Source organism: Odocoileus virginianus, chromosome 26 (genome assembly GCF_023699985.2).
Source record: "Odocoileus virginianus isolate 20LAN1187 ecotype Illinois chromosome 26, Ovbor_1.2, whole genome shotgun sequence".
NCBI lineage: Eukaryota > Metazoa > Chordata > Mammalia > Artiodactyla > Cervidae > Odocoileus > Odocoileus virginianus.
Window position 1 is genome coordinate 25955525 of NC_069699.1, and position 24210 is coordinate 25979734.

Genomic DNA, 24210 nt, shown 5'->3' on the forward strand with positions numbered 1-24210 from the left:
GTCACCGCGCGCACGCTCCTCGCCGCCGTCCTCGCGCCCGCGGCGCGTCCGGACCCGGAGCCCGAGAGCGCGTGCGCGGCGGAGGCGTGCGGCCGCGGCCAGCCCGCAGACTTGGCAGGGCCGCCCCGCCTATCCCTTGGGTTGGCCGGAGCTGCCTGCACCTAGCTGGAGATGGAGTGGTCTAGGCGGCGGGGTGGGCGCACACAGTATGACTGTGGATCCCTGCTCTTTGCTAGCTGTGTGACCTTGAGCAATTTGATGAGTCCCTCTGAGCCTCCCTTTCCCCATCTGTACTATGATGGGAGTAGTATGAACCACTCTTTACGGTTGCTGTGAAAATTGAGACTGTATACACACAGAACACGCATTAAAAAAAAAACCAAAAAACTCAGTATTACTAATAATCATGACAAGATTAACTCCCTGCCTGAACCCAAAGCACCTCAATGGCCCAGCCTTGAAAAGAGGAATGAACACAGCAAAAGCGTGAGAAGTTTAAGCAATGGAACCAGCTGAATTTAAAGTCCAACGCAACTATTTATTAATACCACTTGTGTGGCTAGTTGCTTAAACTCACATAGCTTCTGTATTCTCATCCACAAAATGGAAGTTTGTGAAACTGCGACGATAAAGCATTGTTCGCATGTGGCGCCTGGAACATAAGCACTCAAGTTCATGCGGCTCCTGTTTTTATTATCATTATGGTTTTGATTACATTACATAAGCACCCAGGAAGTTAGGGCGGAGACCTCAGAAGTCCTCCCCCAGCCCTGACATCTTACAAATGGGATAACTAAGGCGTAGAGAGGTAGTCTAGCAAAACAGTAGAACCTAGAACCTCTGGCAACCAGCTAGTGTGTGAACATCTTTATTACTCTCCCTTGTCTGTGAGCTTTTCAAGAAACGTTACTGAATTGTTCCACCATCGCTTCTCAAAGCCTAACACCAACCCAAGGAAGGAAGGGAGAGAGGGAGGCAGGAAGGACAGAAAGCTAATTCTTGACTGGTGTTAGAAAGTGCAAATTTGGACACAGCCATCACAAGTGCTGACCCTCTTAAAAGATGGCAGCTCTGACCCTGACCCTAGGTGGGGAAAAGCCCCACTACAAAAAAATAATTTCTTCAATTTTTCCATCAGAGAACTAGTCCCTAGTGTCTTTAGACCCTTTCACTGTTCTAAGCATCCTGCTCAGTTACAAAGAGCCTTGTAGGAGATGTCTTAGGTTGCTGTCCTCACAGTGGGCCATGCTTGTGTTGGTCGCTTCAGTCTTGTCTGACTCTGTGACACTCTGAACTAAAGCCCGCCAGGCTCCTCTGTCCATGGGATTTTCCCAGCAAAAATATTGGAATAGGTCGCCATGCCCTCCTCCACAGGACCTTCCCCACCCAGGGATCGAACTCACATCTCCTGCATTGCAGGCAGATCGTTTATGGCTGAACCACCAGGGAAGCCCATTAAATACACTGAATTTAGTTTATTGTCCCCTGGAGAAGGAAATGGCAACCCACTCCAGTATTCTTGCCAGCAGAATTCCAAGGACAGAGGAGCCCTTCCAGTCTGAAGGGGCTTGTCCTCTACACAGCAAAGCTGAGCCGCCCTCTCTGCCGCCCTGAACTGTCTTTAAGCAGGGGTCCTCTGGTAAGACCTGTGTGGAACAATACAGTCACCACTAGCCACGTGTAGGTATTTAAATTTAAATTAAATAAAATTTAAATTCAACTCCTGAGTTTCTCAATACAATTCAATTCCTCAGTCACGCCAGCCACATTTCCTGTGTTCAGAAGCCCCATGAGGCTAGTGACTTTTGCATTGTACAGCAGAGAAAGAAAATTCCATGATCACCTAAAGTTCTTCTGGAACTTTCTGTTAGAGAACATACCATGCTAATTTCTTACACCTTGCTTTGTCTCTTTTCATCATCTGTTCCCCTCAGTTGGAGATGTCTCCAAACTGACTTCCAAAAACTGGATAAGGTCCATGAAAGGAGATAAAGTACACACAGCAGCAACAACCTAAGGGAATCAGGGAAAACTTTCCCTAGAGGAAGTAGTTGTGTTTAAGCTGAGAGCTGAATTCTGAAAGGAAAGTAGCCAAAGTGAAGCCGAGAGAAGTTTTCAAAGGGAAAAACTATAGATGTGCACGGGCCTTGAAATGAGATTAGGAGTGAGGTGGTTTCAGTCTGGCTTAAGCTAAGAGTGCAAGGGAGGAAGAGGCAGGGATAAGGTTGAAGAAATATTTTATTTGTTTCCTTCCTTCCTTCTTCCTGGGAACTTTTCTCTAGCCAGTGTTCATCTCACTGTCTGCGATTGCTAGAACCTCCTATTGGTACTCACCCACTTAGAGCAAAACAAAATGTGATGTCCAGCCTCTACGATTGCCCCCAAGATGCTTGCCTCCTGGGGTTCATGCCCCAGTGTAGTCCCCTCCCAGGTGAATCAGAGCAAGTCTGTGTGAACAACAAGCGTGGTGGGAGGGATGGTATTTGACTTCTGAGGCTAGGTCATAAACAATGCCGAAGCTTCTGCTCTGGGCACTTGTATTGTTCTCTCTAGAGGAAGCCAGCTGCCATGTCACCAGAACAGCAGAGCAGCCTGTGGAAATGCCCAAATGGAGAAGACTGATGCCTTTAACTTGAGTCTTCCCACCCCCGGTAATCTGCAGCCCCAGCTGGGGTCTGGGCCACAGCCTTGTGAAAGATCCCAAGCCAGAACCCTCCATCTAAGCTGTGCCTCAAGTCCTGATCCACAGAAACTATGAACGATGAAAAATGTTTATAATTGTTCTCAGCTTCTAAATTCTGAGATAATCTAATTACATAGCACTTAAAGGTCCGTCTAGTCAAGGCTATGGTTTTTCCAGTGATCATGTATGGATGTGAGAGTTGGACTGTAAAGAAAGCTGAGCGCCGAAAAATTGATGCTTTTGAACTGTGGTGTTGGAGAAGACTCTTGAGAGTCCCTTGGACTGCAAGTAGATCCAACCAGTCCATCCTAAAGATCAGTTGTGGGTGTTCATTGGAAGGACTGATGCTGAAGCTGAAGCTCCAATACTTTGGCCACCTCATGCGAAGAGTTGACTCATTGGAAAAGACCCTGATGCTGGGAGGGATTGGGGGCAGGAGGAGAAGGGGATCACAGAGGATGAGATGTCTGGATGGCATCACTGACTCGATAGACATGAGTTTGAGTAAACTCTGGAAGTTTGTGATGGACAGGGAGGCCTGGCGTGCTGCGATTCATGGGGTCACAAAGAGTCAGACACAACTGACTGACTGAACTGAACTGAACTGAACTGAGATAACTAATGCAACAAAGGAGAATATTAATAGTAACAGCTAACATTAAGTATTCTCTTTGTGTCTAGCATTCTTCTAAGCACTGTAGAAAAATATTTAATTTAATCCTTGCAAAAATCCTATAAGTGAGATTATGACCCCCACTAAAGCAGCTGAGTTATAAAGAAGTAAACTAACTTGTCCAAGTTGACACAACTACACAGGCAAGTGACTGATCCATGATTCAAACCTGGACTGATTTCAGAGCCCAAGATGCTTTGTTGTTTTCAAGAAGGTTGCAAATGACCAGGGGAAATAAGACAGAAGTATAGACTCTGATGCAAAGTAGAAGGCAAATATGCAAATCAGATGATCAGAGGCCTGTAACATCTCTTCCAGGCAAGGATAGAAGTTACTTTTTGGAAGAGACTAACTTAAAGATGGGAAAATATTTGTACCACAAGAGAAGAGACTTCCAGGCAAAGGGGATGGTACTAACCCAGGCAAACAGTTCGTGAGGGCTTCCTCTGTGTTGCAGACAAAACGTGTGGAATCCTTCCTCACACAGAGACTGAGTATAATGGAGGAGCATATTCAATAAGTGTGAATATGCAAGAAGACTAGCCCATTCCTCTGGGGGTACACAAGAGGGAAAAAGCCTGACAACACAGAGGAGGTGGAAGATGGAGACAAAAGCAGAATGGGAAAGAGAAAACAGCTGAGACTGTGTCAGAAAAACATGTGCAAGGATCTTTTTGTAACCCCAGAGGAAATGACTGGCATTTGGGCCATCCCTCTGAGATGATCCTGTGGAAAGCGAGAAGAGGGGATTGAGGAAAAGTATAGAAAATCCCACACACCATCTACAAAGGCTGAAGGGCACAGAACAGGCTGGATTAAAATGCCAAAAGAGAGACTTGGAGGCTCTTTGATGCCCATGGTCTTTTATTCATGCTTTTTAGTCCTTATTTGTAGACCACAGTGGGTTCCAGAATGAAGCTGAGGTAGGGGAAGGTGGACAATAAGGGTGAATCCAGTTTTCCAAACAAATAAGAGAAAGCTTCACATGTCATCAAGGTGAACTTTTTCCCAGATACTTTCAAAATCTAAATTTAAAAAACGTTTTATCTGATAAGGAAATATAGCCGATTAATAATGTGATTGTTTCAGGGGCACCGCAGAGTGACTCAGCCATATATATACATGTATCCATTCTCCCCCAAACTCCCCTCCCATACAGAGTTCCATGTTCTATACAGTAGGTCCTTGTTGGTTATCCATTTTAAATATAAAGTTTGTTTTCTTTTTAACTAGAAATAAGTGCAACAAAAAGTCTGCTCGAAAAGACCCAGGGTTGTTTTCTATGATCCCACAATGGTGTGGTGGCAGCTGGTGGCCATGCTGGGGTGAAGACCAGAGTTAGGAGAACAGACTGGCAGGTACTGCCTGGGTGGACGGCTTCATGAAGTTTGCTGCAATCCTGGGGGTGCACTTCAAACTGTGTGAATGAAATGGGAATTTATGAGGAGGGAAAGGTACTTCATTGAGCTTCCTTGGTGGGTCAGTGGTAAAGAATCTGCCTGCCAGTGATAAGATGCTGGTTCAATCTCTAGGTAGGGAAGATCTCCTGGAGAAGGGAACGGCTGCCCACCTCAGTATTCTTGTTTGGGAAATCCCATGGACAGAGAAGCCTGGTTGGCTACAGTCCATGGGGTCACAGAGTGGGACACGTCTTAGCAGCTAAACAGAAACAAGGGTAGTCCATAGGATCCGGGACTCTTAGTTCTGGAGGCCAGACGTCTGAGATCAGGATGTAAGAAGGCCCAGGATCCTTCTGCAGGCTCCACAGAAGAGTTGGTTCTTTTGCCTCGCCCAGCTTCTGCTGACTGTCAGCATTCCTAGACATGTGACTGCATGCATCGCTCCCATCTCTGCCCCTGTGGTCATGTTGCCTCTTGTGTCTATCACATCTCTCTTGACCTTACTCTTAAAAGGACACTAGTTATTGGATTAAGAGCCCATCTGGATAATCTCAGTTGATCTCCTTAGCTCAAGATTCTTAAATTACATCTACAAACACTCTTTTTACCAGGAAGGTAACAATCACAGATTCCAGAGATTAGGATGTGGATATATCATTTTGGGGGCTACTATTAAGCCCATGATAGTAATTTAAATTGTTTTGTGAGAACTGTGAAACATTGCAAACATCCCATTTCTCATCAGATTTTCACTCTCAAGTTTTCACCTCCATTGATGTTACTTGACTGAACTAATTATTATGTGCATACTTTTAGGCAAAGTTGCTACTATCATGGAGAATTCCCTTGTAGTCCAGTGGTTAGGACTCTGAGCTTTCACTGCAGAAGGCCTGGGTTCAGTCCCTGGTTGGGGAAGTAAGATTCCACAAACCACATGGCAAGGCCAAAAAGAAAAAAAAAAATTACTATGCTGGTTGCCAAATGGTAGTTTTCTAATTCCATCATTCTTTTTACATTTATCAGTTGGCTTCCTATGATAATCAAAGAGTCGTCTCCTCTCATTTATTCATTTTTTAGTTATAATAATTTTGACTCACTGATTCCTATTTTATCCAGTGGGTGAGTTCACTGCTATCATTAATTGATACCTAAATTGGTCTAGACTTGGCTAGTGAGACCTTCTTCAAGCTGGCTCCTGCATCCTTTTGACATGCCTCCATCATTCTTGGAGCATTTCTTTATTTTCTGATACAAAAAGGTATTCCAGGCTCATCTTGCATCTCCCTTTCCCAGCCCTGGAAGCAACCATTTCTCCAAGAAGTCCCAATTCCTTTTGGTGGAGAATGGTACTTAGGAATCTAGTTAAGGCTGCTAGGGTGTGCACGGCCACTGGGATGCCATTGCTGGGCCCTCTTGGCACATAGATACATCCATATATTTATTTATTTCTATATCAATATCTATAAAACTAGGAGTTCACAGCTTCCAATTCCAATCTAATACTGGAGGATTCATTTTAGTTTTCTCCTTTTCCATACACATCACTGTCCAACAGTAAACCTGGTTGCCATTCTCCTCAGTCTATTCTTTTTTTTTCTCTGTAGGTTAAGAACTTAATTAAACTACAACAAGGTCAAGGGCAAAAATTGCAAATCCATGTTTTCTGATGAACTTCAGAGATTTACACCAAGCTACCCTTTTAAATTAATACTGGTTTACTGTCCCAATACATAAGAAATTCACTGACTCCATAGACATTTGTTTGTACACTGAAGAAATGGCAGGAGAGATCAAAATAAAATATTCAGGTGCCTACTACATGCCAAATCCTGAGTGAGATACCCCATGGGCTTTTCCCACATTAAAGGCTTATAATAAAATAGCCTCAAAAATGATTTTTGACAAACTCATTCTTCACTCTCAGTATATTCATGTATTCTATCAATCTCCGTAGTACTCAACCGACAAATTACCAGTCCCTGTAACAGGTTCCTTTCTCACTTCCCTTGGGCTCTGACACCCTGCACCAGGCTACTTTCCCCCAGCCTCTGGCAGATACCTACTTTTTTTGGCCACACTTAACTGGTTGGAGATTGATTTATTCCAGAAAAGTGAAAATGAAAGTTGCTCAGTTGTGTTCGACTCTTTGTGACCCCATGGACTACACAGTCCATGGAATGCTCCAGGCCAGAATACTAAAGTGGGTAGCCTTTCCCTTCTCCAGGGGATCTTCCCAACCCAGGAATCAAACCCAGGTCCCCCCATTGCAGGAGGATTATTCTTTACCAGCTGAGCCACCAGGAAAGTCCAATACTGGAGTAGACAGCGTATCCCTTCTCCAGCAGATCTTCCCAAGCCAGGAATCAAACCAGGGTCTCCTGCATTGCAGGTGGATTCTTTACCTACTGAGCTATCAGGGAAGCCCTTATTCCAGAAGGAAGGGTAAATACTATTAGTATTTATAATAATAATAGTAATTTTAAACTTTTCAAATGTCTGATAAATAGTATTTTATCAAGCAACTCAAAGACTACAAGTCAAGCAAAAAGTCTCTTAAGATGTTCTCCTCCACCCCAATACCCACCACAGCTCGGTGGAGCTTCATGAGTTTTTTGTGAATCTTTCCAGATGTTGATTAGGTGTTTACATGTCTCATCTGTAGTGTTACAGCTGTTCTTCTGCCTTCTGTCCTGGTTGTGCAGTCACTGACTTGTGTCTGACTCATTTGTGACCCCACGGACTGTACTCTGCCAGGCTCCTCCGTCCATGGGATTTCCCAGGCAAGAATACTGGAGTGGGTTGCCATTTCCTACTCCAGGGGATCTTCCTGACTCCTGCATTACAGGCGGGTGCTTTACGGCTGAGTCACCAGGGACCTTCCAACAATTTATTTTCAACACGAAAGTGTTAGTCGCTCAGTCATGTCCGACTCTTTGCAGCGCTGTGGACTGTAGCCCACCAGGTCCTCTGTCCATGGAATTCTCCAGGCAAGAATACTAGAGTGGGTTGCCCTTTCCTTTTCCAGGGAATCTTCCGGACCCAGGGGCCCAACTCGGGTCTCCTCCTTGGTAGGCAGATTCTTTACCATCTGACCCACCTGGGGAGCCCCATTTTTAACACAACTGCCAGGGTTTTTAATAATAAGAGCCTATCATGCTCCAATCCAACTAGTTATGTTCCACTCTGAGTAAAAGCCACAGTCCTTGCCATGGGTCCTAAAAACACAATCTGCCACTCCCCTGCCCCAACCACATCTCCTACCATCACCCCTCCCCCCAGCCCTTCTTCAAGTCCTCTGGCCTCATTGACCTGCATGATATACTCTTTAAGAAAAAAAAAAATTCTATTTAAATTTTTTTTATTTTTGGCTTTGCTGGGTCTTCACTGTTGCTCGGGTTTTTCCTTATTTGTGGCGAGCGGGGGCTACTTTCTAGTTGTGGTGTGCAAGTTTCTCATTGCAGGGGCTTCTCTTATCGCAGAGCATAGGCTCTAGGGCACAGGCTTCAGTACTTGCAGCTCGTAGGCCCAGTAGCTGCAGCTCCTGGGCTCTAGAGCACAGGCTCAATAATTGTGACGCTTGGGCTTAGCTGCTCGCCATGTGGGATCTTCCCAGATCAGAGATTGAACTTGTGTCTGCTGCGTTGGCAGGTGATTCTTTACCACTGAGATTCTAGGGAAGCCCATGATGTACTCTTAATCTGTGAGTACACTCCTTACTTAGGAGGGTGCCCAGCTCTTCCTTCTGCCTAGATCCCTCTTTCCTGGGATATCCATGTGGCCCTCTCATCCCCTTGAGTACCATCTACTCAACAAGACCTCCTCAGGCCTTGTCACTAAGAGAAATTGCACTTTCCCCTCCCGACGACCTCCTCTTGTCCCTTACTCCACTCTATTACTTTTGCTCCCAGCTCTTTTCATCTCATAACATATCCTGTCATTTCCTTTCAAAATTATGTGTATTGCATTTCTCTGCATCACTGGAACATAAACACCCCAAAGACAGAAAACTCTTGTGTTCACTGCTTTTTCCCAAGGTGCCTTGAAGCCTTGTGCAGCCTCCATACACCATAGGATCTCAATAAATAATTTGTTGCATAAACATATACTGAAGTAGTTGTTCTTGGCTTAAATTTCTCTTAAAAGATAACATATTCTTCTATAATTTTTTTTTTAGCTTTTTACTCAAAATATGTCTTGGGGTTTTCCTGGGTTTTTTTTAGAGATACTAATTAAAATCTTACTTTGCTTAGTACTTTGAAGTATAGATGGAATATTATTATTTAGCCAGTCTCTATGAATCACATATACAGCTATCCAGTTTTTCTCTATTAAAAACAAGATCTTCTGTAATTCAAATCTCAGTGTCCTCCTTTAAAAAACAGAGGCAGTATTCATCTCATAAAAGACTGAGGATTAAAAGCGATCCTAGGGTAGTATGTGGCACATCTTTTATTGTGTTTTTATACAATTATTATTAGTTTTGTGTGGCAGCAGCTACTACCACAAGCCTCTACATGACCATTTCTCCAGAAGAGTAACTGCTGGATAGGCATGTTTTTTAATCAATCCTGCCAGTGGACCTCCTTAAACAGTGCTGTCATCTTCTGAAAGTATGTGAGTGTCCACGCACTTGTGGACTCAGGAATTGTCACCACTCTGAGGACTAAACAGAAAACCTCTCTGTTGTTTTGATTCTCATTTCCAAGATGTATTTGTTAGTTGGAACATTTTTTCCTTTTTTTTTTTTTTTTGCCAAGAGTGTAGTTTCATCTTTTATTCCATCTTAGTGAAGCCCAAAAACTTTCCAGACAACTCCAAATCACACTGATTGGATCTATCTTCTGGGTTGACACAAGGTATATCACTTCTGCAACGCCTATGTGCATGTGGATTTTGTTAATGTCATCACTCCGAAGTGTGGAATAGGAAGGTGGGGAAGGGGTCAGCTTCCATCATCAAAGTCACACACTTAGAATCTAAAGCTGAGCCCAGGAAATTCTTTGAGTATTTTAGGCCAATAACTGGTCTGTAGAGACAGTGGTAAGCCACGCACACAGGATCCTTGCCCTCCTGGATCTTACTGTCTAGTGGGACAGAGAAACATGAAGGAAGTAGACAACTAAGTAAAGGCCCAGGATTTATAGATTGTGGTAAGTTCTAAGAAGGAAATATACAGGATAATATGGTATGAAAGCCATGTAGGGAAGCCATGTTGAGTGAGGTGATCAGAAGTCTCTGAAAAAACAATGTTTGAGTTGAGACTTGAAAATGAGACTTTGTACATACCTTTAACATAGAAGCATGAAAACTCTTTTAACCAAAATCAGAAGGAAAAATTCATTTTATATTGCAACCCAGGAAACATACACTGTTATATTACATAAAATATGATTACATTAAATCAATAAAACATAATGACTTTGTAAAATAATACCTATCTTAATATGCAGTCTGATATTCTATTTTTTTAAAGCTGGCTGTGACTTTTTAAATTGTTTGTAGAATGAAACACACAGTTTTGGTACATATTTCTCATATGAAATTGTAATTATTTTTATATTTATCATCTCAGCTAAAGTGTAAACTATGTGTAGGTTGGGGTTGGATCTTATGAATCATGTGTCTCCAAAGCTTACTAGGGCACTTAATAAGACAGTCAATAGATATTTATTGAATGAATAAATGAATACAAGGGCCTATAGCTTTTGATTGTCCTTTTCCAATATTGATCCAAACACTAATATTTAGCTAAACACAAATCACTTGGGTAAATTGTTGAATCAACTGGATGCCTGTATGGAAATCGATGGAAGTTAACTCTCTCCATACCTAAAACTTAATTCAAAATACATGACTAAGAGAGAAACAGTGTTTCTTGTGTTTCTTCTTAAAAAGGCATTATTCTACCCTCATGACCTAATTGCCTCCCAAAGTTTCCACCCCCTAATACCTTCACATGGGGTTTAGGATTTCAACATATGAGTTTGGAATGGGACATAAGTATTCAGTCCATAACAGTATAAAACTTAAAACTATAAAATTTCTGGTAAAATATACAGGAGAAAATCTTTGCAACTTGGGACAAGCAATTGTTTCTCACAACACAAAACATAAAACAAAAAAGAAAAAGTTGAGAAATTGAATTTTACCAACATAAAGTCTTTTGCTCTTATAAAGACAAATTGAGAAAATAAAAAGGCATGACACAGGCTAACAAAAAATATTTGGAACATGTGTATCAAAGATTTGTATCCAGAATATGTAAAGACTCCCAAAACTAAAGAATAAGACATGAAAAACCAAATTTTTAAAAAATGGGCAAAAGGTTTGAACAGATTTTTTAACCAGTGAAAACATCTGAATGTTAAACAAACACATGAAAGGATGCTAAACATCATTGCGTGCATGCATGCTAAATCGCTTCAGTCATATCCAACTCTGTGTGACTCTATGGTCAGCAGGAAAATGCAACTTAAAATGAGGGACTACCCTGGTGGTCCACTGGTTTTCTAAGACTCTGTACTCCCGATGCACGGGGAATGCTCAGCCCCTAGTCAGGGAACTAAGATCCCACATGCCTCGTGGGACAGCCAAAACAAACAATGACAACAAAAAATAAAACCACAATGAGGTACTTATACTCACTAGACTGGCTAAACTTAAAAAGACTGTCTACACAATCTCGGCAAGAAACTTGGAGAAACAGGAACTGCCATGAAAATGTAAGTGGTACAACCAACTTGCAAAACAGTTTAGCAGTTTCTTGAAAAGTTAAACATACATTTACCATGGAACTCAGACATTCTAGTCCTAAATTTTACCCAGCAGAAATGGAAAAATAGGTCCAAAGACATGTTCATGACTTGTTCACTTGTTCATGTCTGTAACAGCTTTATTTGTAATAGTCAAAAACTAGAGACAAGCAAACCCATCAATAGGAGGATAAAATAAAAAGGAATGAACTAGGGATACATGCAACAATATGGATGAATCTCAGTTATGCTGAGTGAAAAAGGCCGAAAAATAAGAGTACATAATGTATGACTCCATTTTGGGCTCCTCAGGTGATGCTAGTGGTAAAGAATCCGCCTGCCAACGCAAGAGCGCAGGAGACGTGGGTTCGATCCCTGGGTTGGGAAGATACCCTGGATTAAAAAAATGGCAATCCACTCCAGTATTCTTGCCTGAAAAATTCCATGAACAGAGGAGCCTGGCAGGCTACAGTCTGTGGGGTCGCAAAGAGTTGGACATGACTGAACATGCATGATTATTATTATTAGTCACGGTTCCATTTATGCAAAATCCTAGACCCTTATAAATAGCTATCGTTTTAAACATTTAATACACCAAAGTTTATATCCATCCTTTTATTTTTTTCTTCAACTCTGTGTGTTTGCAATCATTTCTTTTTCTTTTGGCCACATTCCCTGATGAGGAATAGAATCTTTGCCCTCCACAGAGAAAGGATGGAGTAATAACCACCACTAGACTGCCAGGAAATTCCTTTTTTTTTTTTTTAACTCTTGTCTTCTATTTTTTTTTTGCAATTATTTCTAATAAGAGTCATTTAGATACAAGAGAATTCAACTTCCTAAGGTGAGGTTTAGACTCATTTTTTCACTAGAGCCAAAGCAGATATCCTAAAAAAGGAGGTGCTATTATTTAGATAAGATCTAAATGCTCAGTAAAGAGACAGGACCAGGTAATCCTAGGAGTCTCCTTACAGTCACAGCCTAAGACACACTCATGTGTTGCTTGGTTGCCTCCACGAGTCTATGGGGACCTCGGAGGTGAGGAATGGTGGTAAAGCACTCTTCCCCAACAGTTAATGAGATTGTATCCTCCTTCCTCCACTTCCCACCCCCGCCAAAGTCATTCATTCATACTGGATTGCCGAATCATTTCTGGTATGAAGGCTTTATTTGCTTAATGGCAGTTCTCAATGAGGGAGGGTGGGGTTTGAGGGAAGGATCATGCATTCTCATTAATCATTGGGCAAGAGTGTTTTACCATCATTCCTCACCTTAGTTATTTTAAAATATACACCAAGAGAACAATTTTCTTGATATTTTGACCCATGTGGACAATACTGTTTTTCAGTTGGACACACAGACCATGTATTTTTCCACAGATGGAATGATTCTATTGGAATGACATGAAAATTTTATGGCTGGAATCCTAGAAGGATGTATGGTTTTCAATAAAATATTAATGAAAAAAGCATTGTTAGAGTCACACATTTCCCATGGCATCATTTAAGCCTTTGAATACAGAGCTATTTCTGGATTTTTCACTCACATGAGCTAATGCATTCCCTCTCCCTCTCTCCCCCCTGTACCAATTTGAGTTGTATTTGCTGTCACTTGCAATTTAAAAAGTTTTTAACAATACAGAAATTGGCACCAGGAGTGGGGTTGTTTCTAGGCAGTCAAAATCCCACAAACGTCCACAACAGAGACATAAAAGAGAGATTATGGAAACACAGAGCATTCAAGTAGAAAGGAACTCAAACATCATCTGACCTGACCGTGTCATTTTATGGGCAAGTAAATAAATTTCCAAGGAATTAAATAAATCAATATACTTTCAGTGAATGAGACTTTAAAGGATGGGTTATTATAACTCGACACCCTGAGCATTTGTAGGAGAGATAGCAATAGTTGTTGAAAACAACACTCAAAATAAATATAGTGTGTTTTATAGCTTTACTGATAGGAACTGGTCCCAGTTCATGGTGCAGTAGAATCACTTATTTTCATTTAATATTCTTGGAGCACAAGAAATGCATTAGCCATTAAAGTAGGTAATGCAGAGCAGGGAACAAGATCAGCAAGGACTGTACCCTCAAAGAACTTTGTATCTAGTGCAGGAAGACAAAAAATTAATTCAGAATTTTACCCAAATAAGTATTGTTGCTGTGATAATACATATTGCAAAGAAAAAGTCCAGGATTCTATGAGAGAATATAAGAGAGAGAACTGCCTTTATGTGGGGGATCCAAAGAAACTTCACAAAGAAAGGATATTTAAATCGAACCTGAAGGACAGTAGAATTTGCCAGGTGAATTTTTAGGGTAAATGATTCGAAGCATGTGCAAAGCCCCTTGATGGGAAAAGAGCTTGGCTTCCTAAAGGAACAGAAAAACAAACATGCATTAGTGAACATTAGTGGAGTGAGAAAGAACTCAAATGCAGTCAGGGAGGTAGGTGGAGGTAGATATGCAGAGACTCTCTGAGCAATTTGGAAAGGAGCTTGGACGTTATTCTAGGAGCAAAGAGGGAAAATACTGAGCAGCTTTCCACAGGATGGGGGTGGGTTATGCTTTGGAGAGTTCCAGACTAAATTCAGAGCAATAAAAAAAGGCATTAGGACAACAATCCAGGTCAGAGAGGACAGAAATCCAGGAAGTTACAGTTGGAGTAGAGACAACAATAAAAAGAGAGGAAGTTGACTCCGTGACTATTCTGGAGGTAGAAGCATACACCTTTTTTTGTACTAGTTTAGGTTGTTCATACTATCACTTGCAATTGGAAGAAACGCACAAAAATCGGTTACCATGAGTGGGGTGCTTCAGTGAGGACGTGATGATTTAGTGATGAGGGAGTTATGAAATCAGGGGGAGGGAAGAAACAAGAGTAACCAGCAGGTTTCTAGGATAAGGCATTGGGGCAGGGGGTAGATGGTGACATTGACACACTTAGGGAAAAATGAAGGTGGGGAAGGATGCAGGACATTATGACACGATGAACAAGGTTAGGAAGGCTACTTGTGAGTTATGTAAGAGCTAAAGGGTGTGATAGGAACCAAACAGAAACACAATAGCTTTGGGAATGGTAAAGCACTGATAGTGCAAGTCGCTCAGTCGTGTCCAACTCTTTGTGACACTGTAGTCCATGGAATTCTCCAGGCCAGAATACTGGAGTGGGTAGCCTATCCCTTCTCCAGCAGATCTTCTCAACCCAGGAATTGAACCAGGGTCTCCTGCATTGCAGGTGAAGCCAGAGATATTTAAGCTTTTCCACCCATGTTCCTCTAAAAAGACAAGAAAGGCAGAACTTCAGCATGTGGACCCTCTGGTGAGTAAACATCTAACCCCATGGCAGATTAATACATAAAAATGCCATTTTTTTGCAATCTGATATTTTTTTTTGATCAATCTGATATTCTTTAAAAATCCACCAGCCATTTGTCTACTGGAGGTAAGGGAACCACAAAGAATTTTTGGAATTTTGAAATTTCGCGCTTTTGTGCTTGTTCCTCTCGACAATCTATGAGGAACCACTCTCCCTGTTCTGGTGAGTGGGAAGTCTGAAGCACCGAGACAGTCAAAAAGTTTGCCTGGAAAAAAAAACAAAAACAAAAACAAAAACAAAAAAAAAAGTTTGCCTGGGAACTTCCCTGGATGTCCAGTGGTTAGGACTCTGTGCTTTAAATGCAGCGGGCGCGGGTTCAATCCCTGGTTGAGGAACTGGGATCCTGGATGCTGCGTGGCTTGGACAAAACAAAGTTGTCTAGCTCTCACACAGTCAGAAAATGACTGAACTAGGGTTTAAACTCAATGTTGTCTAAATATAGAGCTTGACTCTCATATCTCACATAATTATTTGATGTGGGGTCCCAGTTATCCCAGAAAACCTTATCATATCCAGATACCTTAGCATTTTTAAATGTTTTACAAATAAGGAGGAAACTCGGTAAACAAACAAAATACCTTCTGATTTTTAACAATCTAAGGATTAGGGGAAGAAAAAAAAACTTTATACAGACTCGAAACTCTTGGTACATTATTTTTTCATTATGTTACTAGCTAATAAGTCAGATTCAGTTTTTGCTAAATAAAATGTAAGAACATGAGAACTAATTTTACATCTTCTGATTTTTCTTCATTGTATTATCAAACACCAAGCACCTTTAGAATCCAAATAACATAACTTCCAGTGTGGTATTTTATAAACAAAGAAGATTTTTAATGGTTTTTTAAAAAGGTAGACTACATGCGAAACCAAATTTCTTTAATAGCTGAAAGGACTTAAGTATTACTGCTTAATATTATCTTACAAAAGAAAAGAAACACACTTCCAAAATAACACCAAAGACAAGGCTTTTTTTAAAAAAAAGTTTTTAATGAAAAAAAGTAAAACAGGAAATGGCACTTAAAAATGACAAGATAGTAAGTAAATCATATCAGTCCTTTTAATTTGCTGTAATAATTCCTTTTCTTTGGAGTGTTCTGTATTATGCTCATTTTGTCCCAAAGAAAAACCACTAAAAATAAGTTTTCCAACATAAAAAATGCATTCAGGTTCTCCTTGGGAGCAATAAACAATGGGTGCACTTTTCAGTGACAACGAAACATGTAAAACTGATGAAGCATAAATTGCACCTGATTCTTACATGTTCGTGCATATGATGATACAAACACAAGTGCTTTTATCTTGAAGACTCAAGAGAATATTTCCAGTTTTGACCTGTGAAAATTTCTGTACCTGTCAGAGAAATCTCATTAGCTTTACTGGGTTGGCCAAAAAGTTCGTTCACATGCTTTGTTTTGTTTTGTTTTTGGTAACCTGAATAAATGCCAGTGCAGCAACTATGAAATGATTTCACTTTAGGTGTCACTATAAATGATTCAATTACCGGAGCACAATAAATGCTGGATCTTTCTTTAAAAAACATGTGAGGTGTGTGTGTGTGTACATTATTGTGTAATTTTTAAAAATTTTTTGGAAAAGTCTCACCATAAAGATTTGATTTTAGGATTAGAACTCAGTTCTGCCTGCACAGAGATTCCCCAAGTGCTGTGGCCCTGCCACTGATGCCAAGCATCTTGGTCCCACTGAGAGGCTAACATTAAAGACAGGAAGCGAAAGGCGAAAATGAAAAACAGGAAGATGAGAAAGTAGGAGAGAAATGGAAAGACATAAAAACAATTGCTACCATACTAATAAATGAGGATATAATGATTTGTACTCTTATGACATTAAACATAATTCTGAATTCAATCATGAAATCATGTTCATGTTGGTTTATCCAACACACGAGATTTATCCTTTTTGCATAAGTATTAAGCAGTACTATGTCTAATCCTAACTTTGTATGTATGTTGTGCCATCTTCAGGGTGGGTTGGAATGATTACTCCATTATTAGATCACTATTTTGTGACTGTGAATAAGGTTTTGTATGGTTTGCTTGTTTTATAAACACCATAACTGCAATGAAATAAATACAAACCTCTACAAGTCCATATAAATATCCATGTCAACAACAAATTCAGGAAAAGTCACAACCATTTGGAGTGGAAGCACTGAATATGGAATAGACATTTCAAATAAATAGTTAAGCTTGGAGCAATATATCCTAAATGCTAAATGGTTGTTTTGGAAGTTGAAAGAAAACTTAGATTTTCTAGCCAGTTTTTTGAATATTGGAATTTCTAATGTAAGTCGCAATTTTAGAGATTTATATTGGGAAAAGAAAAACTCAGCAAGAAAAATATGGTCGGAATTTCTAGTGATTTGCTATTGAACGTCTCAATATCCATGCACACAAAAATATTACCCTTTGCTACGAGAAAGTGTTCTTGCATTCTCCAATGGTACTCTGTAGTCATGCATTAAGCAGAATTTTAAAAGGAAACCAGGAAAAGACAGGACAAGCTAGGAGGATAGAAGAAACCCAGTCTCAAGCTCATCCCACAAATAAGCAATGTGCTATATGGGGCAGTGTCACCTTTTGGCAGACTTCAGACCACAAGTTTTAGGATTCCACTGTATTAAAATCTGTGGTTATCATATTTCAAAGGCGTTAATGTAGTAGTTTTATGGAAATTATCAAAAGCAGGGAAAATTCTGCCACATGGGTAACATGCTAACTATAGAAAATAATTAGCACTTTTAGGCAGTGGGGATTGGAAGATCAGTTTTTCTAAATTCTCCACCAAACTCATCTAACATTTTTCAGAATACAGCAAAGGAATTCCAAAGCAGAAAACCACACCAAATTCTAAGGATTCATGGTCTCATGATGCATCATTCTAGAATGTTCTAGAGTCTTATCACTGATCTTTGCTGGAAATCCTATTGTGTATCTTCAGACTAGAACTAATAATTGAGAGCTGCAGATAAACCTGGCTCTCATACAGGAAAACACATCGCTGTATTTCAGGTCTTTACAAGCAGACGTTTTTGTGGGGCTTGCCAAGAGAGGAAAGAAACTACTTCAGGTCTATGAGCCACCAACAAATCTGAATGACATCTGTGGGGGTTACGGGCCATACTGAACAAGCAGGAAGAAAACCTGAACGGAAGTCAGGGAATCATCCCACATCCTGGTTCTTTCACCAAAACTCCATTTGTGGGTATACAGGATACATTTTCCCCATCCAAAAGACAACCCAGAAATTCTCCCACAGGCTTTAGAAATCAAATAATGAATGATGTCACCTTTAGTGGTAAAATGAGGAAACATAAAATACAACAGCAAAGATAGAATTTCACATCATAATGGTAATTTCCCTTAACATAACAAACCACAGGCCATCCAACTTGTCAAAAGGAAAGTATGGGTTATTACTCAACCATTTTAGATTTAAATTTGTTACTACTGTACACTGCTGCATACTACTGTTGACTGATCCTGACACAGTCTTTGGTAGTGCTGAGGTTTTTGTATTTTTTTTCATGGTAAGACTTTCTCTGCTGTTATTAGAACCTATCACTCAGTCGTGTCTGACTCTTTGCGACCCCATGGACTGTAGCCTACCAGGCTCCTCCATCCATGGGATTTTCCAGGCAAGTGGACTGGAGTGGGTTGCCATTTCCTTCTCCAAGGGATCTTCCCAACCCAGGGATCAAACCTGGGTCTCCCTCATTGCAGGTAGACGGTTTACCATCTGAGCCACCAGGGAAGCCCTATGATATCCTACTGCCTTCCAATACATAGCATATCTATCATATTTGCATTACCAAAACATTTTCCTTTTAAACCTTCAGATAGCTGTCTATCTGTGATGAAAAATAAAAATTTTTGTTCCTCAAAACTTCTCTGTAAAACAGGATGTGTCTTATACATATCTGTGTGTCTTATAGAACAGTAATGATATCGGATATGTTTCTTTGTATTACAGTGTCCTTATTTGCCCAGTGGAGATGATGCAGGTCCCTACCAAGTTCACTAGGCTGTTACAAACATCAAGGAGATCAATTATGCACACATTTGTAGAGATAAATAAAGCATTATGCAAAATGCCCTTATGCTAATAGCAGCTACTAGGGATTAAGTTAGATCCCTTTGGGTAAAGAATATAGAACTTCCACACTGTTCTCCATCCCCCTTGTACTGTAGCTAGGTGATAAGACCTGCCTGGTTCCTTGGCTCACAGCCGGATAACCCTAGAGAAGGAAAAAAAAAACCAACAGATCTTTCTAAGGCTGGTAGGAAGATGAATTTCCTTGCCAATAGAATCCACTGAACTGTTTATTTGTACATATCACATTCCAACTTGGCCTTTAACAATTGCCCAAGAGTTTAAAGAGACATAGCTACACCTACCAAAGTAAGAGATAAAATGCTTTTGTCTCCAGGTAACCACAAAATCACATCTCTGTTAAATAGACTGCTTAGGTTTCACGTGCTACTGAATTTCTCCCTTCAGAAGCTGAATAGACATGTCTTATGATTGGGAAAAAGAGGCCTGGGTAGGATCACGGACTCAGTGGACAGGAGTTTGAGCAAACTCCGGGAGATAGGGAAGGGCAGGGAAGCCTGGCATGGTGCAGTCCTTGGGTTCACAGAGTTGGACATGGCTTGGCAACTAAACAACAACAAACAATTTTTCTTAAAACAAACAAACAAACCCAGATATGCTTCACCCTTTATCACTGCCCAGTTAGCTAAAATTTGAATGCTTTTCCCATAGTATTTTTTTAAGTAGAAAAGGACAGCTTTATTGCTTTGCCAGGCAAAGGGGGACATAGCTGGCTCCTGCCTGAAACACTAAGTGCCTCAACCTTAAAGAATGATGAGGGGTTTTATAAAAATGGTTCAAGGGTGTGATCTCTGACAAGACTAGGGTGTGTGCACAGCTTGCACTCCCTTAATCTCATCTCCTAATCTTGATGAGCTTCTCTGTCCCAGACAGATTTTAAATAAAGCACTGTAAACATAATCATTTTGTCTAAATTTTTAGTCTCCTACATAAAACTCTCAGCATAGGGTTCAACTTTTACTCAGACTACCTGTTTTAGACACATTATATGATGGAAAAGACAAGCAACAAATAAATACAGAAGTAGGGGAAAAAAGGCTAGATGAGACTACACTAAAAATTCTTTTCCCTAGTTGACAGGATTATGGCTAATCTCATCTTGATTTTGGTCCACTGACCTATAGATCCTCTAAAATTTTTTAAAGTTTGTTTGCTTTATAATAAGCACCTATTGCTTTTGTAACAAGGGGTGGGGAGAACCAATTTCATAGAAAGAGTCTCAAGAAAAATGGATAAAATATATCACATCAGATGTCACTGCCATTGTCTGCAACACTTGGGAACTCGAAGGCTCATGAGACTTCCTTTTCACAGCTAGCTCAACCCGATTCAACAATATTAAGTGAGCAATAGTACAATTAAAAAAAAACACACAAAAAAACAGAGATAAATAGCATTTTAGGAAAAAAAACCTAAAGCATATTTCCTTTTAGGGGCAACTAATTTAGCAACATTTAACAAGGCTTTTAAAACTCAATTGTCATAGAGCACCATGAAATAGTCACACAAAAGAGATCCAGGCAGCTTGAAGATGAATATTTCCTCGTTCATGAGATGCCTAATTGACTTGTGACAACATGAAATACTCAGTGCATCTGGTTGGGGCCAACATGGATGATGACGTGTTTCTCATAGGCCCTTTTCATTGTTTTCTCAATTTGCTTCAGAAAAACCTGTGGAATTCGTCCACATAAAGTGTGCACAGTCTCCAAAAACTTCAGCTGAAGAGGGTAATACATGGATTGAAAGAGATTGTCTTGAAAGGGAAACTGAAAGATGAGTGGGGGAAAAAAAAAGGAAAAGTTTATTTTAGTTACTGAAATGCCATTGAAAAAGGAAATAACTTACTGGGAAATGACACAGGGAATTATTGGAAACACGCAGTCACAGTTGGTATGTTTTTAGATACAGTGGAAGGGACCTCCAAGGACCAAAGTTCAAACCTTGATTCAATCCTGTGCAACCCCAGGCCATCATTTACCCTTTTGGAAGCTCAGTGTCTTTACTTAAAAAAAAAAAAAAAAAAAAAAAAAAAAAAACCAGATGATTTATTTGTGTTCTAAAAGCTCTTAAAATTTAAGAGTCAAGTATTGGGTTGGACAAAAAGTTCGTTCGGGCTTTTTCCATACCATCTTATGGAAAAGCCCAAAGGAACCTTCTGACCATCCCAATGTATTTCCCAGAACAGGATATTCTATATACCATACTCTTGCTGAATAGATCAATAGTCAAGTATAAACAACAAGATCTTAACTATACAGCACAGGGAACTATATTCAATATTCTGTGACAAACCATAATGGAAAAGAATAAGAAAAAAAAACACATATGTATAACTGAATTACTTTGCTGTACAGAAGAAATGAACACAACATTATAATCAACTATACTTCAATAAAATTGGAAAAAAAGGTTGAAATAGATAATTGGAATCTACTACAATAAAACAATCCTTCATATTTTTTGCCTTTATAGCAATCTTAGTAAAGGAACTACAGTGATCTCATGAAGTCCAGAATTTAACAACTACTAGTGAAATGTTTCATCAGTGAACTTTATTTCAGTAATTTAGGCTCTGACTATTGGTTGTTGGTTTTATCCCACTTCATAATTTAAAAAGATTATCCTGCTTTCCTATGGAATATGTCTATATTCTCCCAAACAAATCTTTCAGACTACCTAATTATGAGAGTAAGTCAAAGTTTTATTACAATCTCAGCAAAAGGGAAAAGGCCTCCTGTTAGGTCAAGTCAAAGATGGTAACGATAACCCTATATGCAAAACAGAAAAAGAGACTCAGGTGTATGGAACAGACTTGTGGACTCTGGGAGAAGGCGAGGGTGGGATGTTTCAGGAGAACAGCATTGAAACATGTATATTATCTAGGGTGAAACAGATAACCTGCCCAGGTTGGATGCATGAGACAAGTGCTCGGGCCTGGTGCACTGGGAAGACCCAGAGGGATCGGGTGGAGAGGGAGGTGGGAGGGGGGACCGGGATGGGGAGTACATGTAAATCCATGGCTAATTCATATCAATGTATAACAAAAACTACTGTAATGATGTAAAGTAATTAGCCTCCAACTAATAAAAATTAAAAAAAAAAAAAAAAAGATTCACTGTTGGCAAGGACATTTTAAACAAAAAGACTAGAGAAAGGAAAAAAAAAAAAGGAAAACAAGAATGATGAAAAGTCAGAATATTATTGCCTGACAGCAGAGTGGGTTGGGTGTGTAGTTTCCCAAAACAAGTTTTAATCCATTAAAGTTCATCAGAAATATTGCTTAAGCGAGTTTATCAGAAATGTGATTTTCTTCCCAGAAGGAGGTTAAGGTTCGGTCCGAGACTATGTTTGGAGCACTGTTTCTTTCACAGCACAATTTAGACCACTGAGTGACGTCTTCTGGGGTTTACCAGATGGCTCAGTGGTAAAAAATCTATCTGCAGATGCAGGGAATGCGGGAGATGCAGGAGAAGCCTGTTCCATCTCTGGGTCGGGAACATCCCCTGGAGTAGGAAATGGCATCCCACTCCAGTATTCTTGCTGGGACAATCCCATGGACAGAGGAGCCTGTTGGGCTACAGCCCATGGAATCACAAAGAGTCAGACACGCTGAACATGAATGAAAACTTCTCTTCACCACTGTCTCCCCCAGTGACAGGAAAAGAAGAGGTCAAAACAATGGATTCATCTCTGATTCCTCTCTTTCCCCACATCCTTCATCTAGTCCATCAGCAACTCTGTCTCCACAAATGTATCTGGAATCCGGCCCCTTCCTCCCATCGTCCTAATTCTGCACAAGTACCAGCCAGCCCCATCTCTCACCTGGATGGTTGTAATCAGCCTCATAAGTAACCTTTGTGTCTTCACTGTTGCAGCCCTTCCACCAGCAAACAAGCAGGTATTTTTAAAACATAAATCAGAGCACATCATTTTCTTGCAGGGGCTTCCCACTGCAATTAGAATAAGATTCAAACTGCTCTCTTTCCCCAAAGGTTCAGGGAGATCTAGAACTCTCTATGCTCATCTCTGCTCGCTCCAGTTCTCTGGTCATTCTGGTTACTGCAGCCTCTTCCCACACACTTATTCCTGCCTCAAGGACTTTTCCTGGGTTCTTTCTTCTACTTGGCAGGATCTCCCTCTAGATTTCCCCAGGGCTGCCTCCAGGGATCAAGGCTCAGGCTGAGGACTTGAGCTTGTGAATCCTCCTCTCCATCCAGGATGGCCATTACCCTGCTCTGGCCAGCTTTTAATCTCTCACTGTCTGAAAGGACTTTTATTATTTCTTGGTTTATATGAGTATTGTCTGGCTTCATCCACCCAGAATATATGCTTCATGAGAAGCAGGTTTTATCAGTCTTGGTCTTGTTGACTTCTGAGTTTCCTAGAACCTAGACTGTTCCTACATTAAATAGGCTGTTCACAGATGATTGTTGAAAAAGTTACTGGCAGAATGTCTGCTTGGTACGTAACTTTCCTTGGGTCATAGTGCGAGCACATCATACTTCCCCTTCACAGAAACATACACGCAGGGTTAGGGTGTGTGAACATGAGTTGGGGGGAGAAAAGGGGAGGGTATGGGATGGGAGAGGAGGAGGGAAAGAAAGAGAAGGGAAGGAAAGAAGGAAGAGGGAGGAGAGGGGGAATATTTTCAGAGAAGAAGAAAGAAAGGGAAAAACACAGTGAGAGGTAAGAAAAAAAAAGTGTGAACCTGTTATCATGCAAACAACTTCTACTAACTGTTGAGCACAACTCTACATCAGGCACTGTACTGAGAAGTGTAAACACCATCATTATGTTGAATTCCAACAACACCTTTTAGAAAATATTATCTCCATTTCACAGATGAGGAAACTGAGGCCCCAGTAAGGCAAGAAGAGGCTTCCCTGGTGGCTGAGTGGTAAAAAACCTGCCTGCCAACACAGGAGATGTGGGTTTGATCCTTGGTCCAGGAAGACTCTCCTGGAGAAGGAAATGGCAACGCACTCAAGTATTCTTGCCTGGAGAATCCCATAGTCTAGAGTACTATAGTCCATCGGGTCGGAAAGAGTTGGACATGACTTACAGACTGAACAATAACAACAAAAGGCAAGAACAGAGAGCTAGTAGCTAATCACCAGAAAGTGATAATATTGGGATCTGAACCCAGGTCTACTGATGCCCAAAGCCAAGACCTGACCGGATTGC

General features: G+C 40.6%; 1 protein-coding gene across 1 annotated transcript in view; it reads right to left on the minus strand.

Moving 5' to 3' along the window:
• Positions 1 to 15858: 15858 nt before the first annotated feature.
• The window catches only part of GXYLT2 (glucoside xylosyltransferase 2), an 80649-nt gene continuing 72297 nt past the window's right edge, over positions 15859 to 24210 (minus strand). The window contains exon 7 of the mRNA XM_070455664.1: positions 15859 to 20792. Within this exon, the coding sequence (XP_070311765.1) occupies positions 20610 to 20792 (183 nt within the window). The 3' untranslated portion in view covers positions 15859 to 20609. The remainder of the gene's footprint in view (positions 20793 to 24210) is intronic.